This window comes from Amphiprion ocellaris, chromosome 19, assembly GCF_022539595.1.
Source record: "Amphiprion ocellaris isolate individual 3 ecotype Okinawa chromosome 19, ASM2253959v1, whole genome shotgun sequence".
Classification (NCBI taxonomy): Eukaryota; Metazoa; Chordata; class Actinopteri; family Pomacentridae; genus Amphiprion; species Amphiprion ocellaris.
In genome coordinates this window covers 26365432-26369360 of record NC_072784.1, presented here as the reverse complement: position 1 = coordinate 26369360, position 3929 = coordinate 26365432, and the positions used below count along the sequence as shown (strand labels likewise).

The following is a 3929-nucleotide window of genomic DNA, read 5'->3' as shown; positions in this document are numbered from 1 at the left end:
CTGTGAACAGCAATAGCTTCTTGTTACCCCTGATTCCTGGAATTCTGCCTGTCTCTGTATTCCCTGAGCCTGCCTTCCCCTTCTGGGTTTGGTTCCTCATTTTGTGAGTACCTCATTAGTCAGCTCTGTTAATTTGTTATGCTTTTGTTTAGTTTTTTTGTTTGTTTTTTTGTAGTTTTTGCTTTTGGGTTTAGTGGGGAGTTTCTGTAGGTTTGTAGTTTCTTAGTTTCAAGTAGGGTTTGGTTAAGTTTACCTCTCTTTTCAGTTCCCCATGCATGTTCTGTATTGGTTTTTAGTTCCTGTCTTTTAAATAAAACTCTCTGCTAAATCCCACCTGTCTACCAGTTTCTGTGTTTGCACCTGGGTTCCATGACTTCCCCGTAACAATCCCAGAATGTGGTTTACCATATAATAAAGATAGACTTTTCAAAAATATGCTGCTTTTATATAACATTTCTGTAGTGAATTGCAGATATATACAATAAATTACAATCCCTGAAAAATTGGAATCTTTAGGGACCATTCCCTGGGATGTTATGATCCACAAATGAGGTCTACCAACTCTGTTTAACATTTTAAAATCCAAGTACCATTAAAATACCTAAAAAAGATAAAGGCAAATTACATTTTTATGGATCGGGAACATTTACCCAAAGGTAGCCGCACATGACAAATTGGAGTCTATTAAATATCTGTTAGAAACCAAGGGAATATAATTTAACTGTTTTAAAAATATGAAGTAAAAAAGGCTCCTGTCTAATCATATAGGTGTAAAATTCTATAATATTCTCACCTGCCTAAATCAAGATGCTCATCTAAACAGTTTTGTTCAAGTCACATTTCCACTTTTTATGGTGACCTGCTGTTTACATTTATTCTTGTTTTTGACTCAAAATGCATCCAATTTCCCAGTATATACCTATATTTTTAAAAGTGCTGTTATAACATGGCTGCATTGTTACAGTGCAGTTATTGTTCTAGACGGCTGTCCTTTATTAAAGTGAGGAAACACCCTGTCAGTGCTGAGCGAGAAGTGAGGAGGATGTTAGGTCAGAGGGCTGAAAGGTTCCCTCTTATTGTTGAATTTTCTCGCCCACTAATAAAAACAGCAAAGTAAATGCTCGATTCCGGAGGAAGTCACAGCCACATCCTGCTCAGTGGAGCAGCGAAAAGGAGAAAAAACTGATAAGACGAGGAACACTCCCTGAGCACCACCACTGCCTTAAGCAGAGTTTGTTTTCGGCACACTCCACCTCTCCCTGGTAAGGTCCTCCCCTGTCCCTCCGGCTGCCCTCTCTGGCCTCGGCCTCGTTGCCCACAGCAGCTGCATCTTGACCACCTCCACTAAGGATGGGCTCCAGACCCCCCAGCCTGCTGCTGCTCCTCATCATCGTCCTACACATTTGTAAGGACCCACTGCTGTGCTGCTTTATGGATACAATGTCATTTAATCTCCTGACTTTCACTTTTCTTTCTCTCTCTTTTCAGTGCAATGTGCCAGAGGACAGTCATGTAAGTACAACTGCATTATACAGTGTATTTGACTCTTGTTAAATAATTAGTTGAGAGGTTTGTAGATTTTCCAGCACTGTGACACTTTGAGGTTATCCAGTCCTCGATGTATTCAAAAAAAAAAAGAGCTATATTTACCTCCAAAAAGAGTTATTTTTTGCTGGAAGTGGGCATTGTTCTGTGCACTCATGGCCTCCATCATGTTTTCAAGTCTTCAAGATTCATTGAAGCTATTTTTAATTTTCACAGGTGATGCTGGGTAATCTTTCACATCAGCGTGAGCTTAAATGAAATTTTAATAGTGTTCAAACAACATGAATTTGAATGGACTGAAAATTTCTTCTTGTTTTCTTCTTGTTCCAAAGTGTATCAGGGGTTCTTAAGTAGGGGCAGTTGGTCTCTTAACATAATAAATTGCCATTTAGATAAACAAATGTTGGATGAGAAAACCTATGCCTCTGTTTTGTCTGCTAGAGCCAGCAGTCAATTAGTTTAGCTTGGCAAGCAGGCTAGAAAATGAGGGAAACTCTTCTGCTAAGGTAACAAAATCCACCTACTGGCATCTTTGTTGTCACCATGAGGTTGTAAGTAACAAGTGGAGACTTCCAGCCCATGTGAAGAAATAGCCTAAACCACCAAAAATGTCTTTACATTTCAGTTTTTGTATTGATGTAGCTTCATGTTCACCACACACACATGAGGAGGGTATCAATCTTATTTAATTACTGGTGGAAAAACTGTAAAGATTCTTTGCTGGAGCAAAAGTATCGGAACAGCAGTGTTAAAATATTCCATTACAAATAATAGTCCTGCGTGGGAAAGCAAAAGTATATGTTAGCAGCAAAATGTAGTTAAATTACTAAAGTAAAAGTACTGATTTGGCCCTTTGACTGATATATTTTTAGATGTGACACCATTCAATAATTAATAGTGTAGCAGCATGTCTGTTGCAGCTACTGTTTGAACTACTTCATATGCAGTTTTATATTCAGGAAATTATAACTTGATTAATGGGAGAGGAAAGAAAAGGCAAGTTTGGACACACAATCTACCTTTAGTTTTAGGACATTTTTTCTGTAATCTTTGATTTTTACTGAGATATTGGGTGGTTTGCTCTTTTATTGAAATAAAACCTGCTATTTAGCTGCTTTGTAGTGGGAGCTGAAAGTATCTGGTTTAATCTTTTGCAATGTGTTGTTTTTAAAAATCTTGTATATTATCCATTGTGTAAAATTTCCATCTTATCAGTAACTAAAAGCTAAAGCTGTGAAACAAATGTAGTGAAGTCGAAAGTGCAACATTTCCCTCTGAAATGTAATGGAGTCGAAGTAAAAACTGGCATAAAATGGTAATATTCAAGTACAAGCACCTCAAAACTGTGCTTAAAATACTTGACTATATGCATTTAGTTACTTTTTGTCACTGTGTTTAACTGTAGGCAGGCAAACAAATAAGCAAAAATGTCAATTATTTCACTAAATACAAGAATTTTCACAGTATAATCCCAATTCCAATCAATTCAGAGCGTTTACACTACTGTTCAAAAGTTTGGGGTCACCCAGACAATATCATGTTTTCCATGAAAATTCACACTTTTATTCATGTGCTAAAATAATTACACAAGGGTTTTCTAATCATCAATTAGCCTTTCAGCACCATTAACTAACACAATGTAGCATTAGAACACAGGAGTGATGGTTGCTGGAAATGTTCCTCTGTACCTCTATGGAGATATTCCATTAAAAATCAGTCATTTCCGGCTAGAATAGTCATTTACCACATTAACAATGTCCAGACTGTATTTCTGATTAATTTAATGTTATCTTCATTGAAAAGACGCTGCTTTTCAAAAATAAGGGCATTTCTAAGTGACTCCAAACTTTTGAACAGTAGTGTATGTGGTCAGTTTTCCACACAGTTTGAACTTTTCCTACAGTCTGTGTCATTACTACTCCACATCACTGAGCCAGAAACTAACAGCGGCACTTTAAGGATGTGTGCAAAGTGATTGTTTCCGGACACACTGTTTTTGCTGCTAGGGGAGAATGAAGTTGGGATAAACCCACACAGCTTTCCCAGGGAAAGCAAAGGGTCAGACACTGTTTGTTGATGCCTTTCCTTTCCCTCCGTAGCGCCTGTTTACTTTGCAGTAGATTGAGAACCAGTAAACGCCTTCCTCCTGTCTTCACCTGACTGCTGTTTGTTGGTTTCATTGTTTCTTTCTAATTTATGTGCATGTTTGTGTGTTTCTGTCTTTGGGGATCGCAGCGTACATTATAGACACCGTTGGCCTTTCAGTCCTACCCAGCAGCTCGGTTCAGAGCGGGACGGCGGTGACATTCCGCTGCCAGGCCAGTGTCAGTCACAACAGCATCCCTCACCTGACACACACATTCCAGATTACAAGGGACGACGTT

General features: G+C 38.4%; 1 protein-coding gene across 1 annotated transcript in view; it reads left to right on the top strand.

The window, feature by feature from the left end:
• The first annotated feature begins 1202 nt into the window (after nucleotides 1-1202).
• pecam1a (platelet and endothelial cell adhesion molecule 1a) overlaps nucleotides 1203-3929 on the top strand; it is a 14413-nt gene continuing 11686 nt past the window's right edge. The window contains exons 1-3 of the mRNA XM_035945978.2: nucleotides 1203-1405; nucleotides 1489-1512; nucleotides 3781-3929. The exon at nucleotides 3781-3929 is cut by the window's right edge and continues 145 nt beyond it. Coding sequence (XP_035801871.2) covers nucleotides 1351-1405; nucleotides 1489-1512; nucleotides 3781-3929 — 228 coding nt within the window. The 5' untranslated portion in view covers nucleotides 1203-1350. The remainder of the gene's footprint in view (nucleotides 1406-1488; nucleotides 1513-3780) is intronic.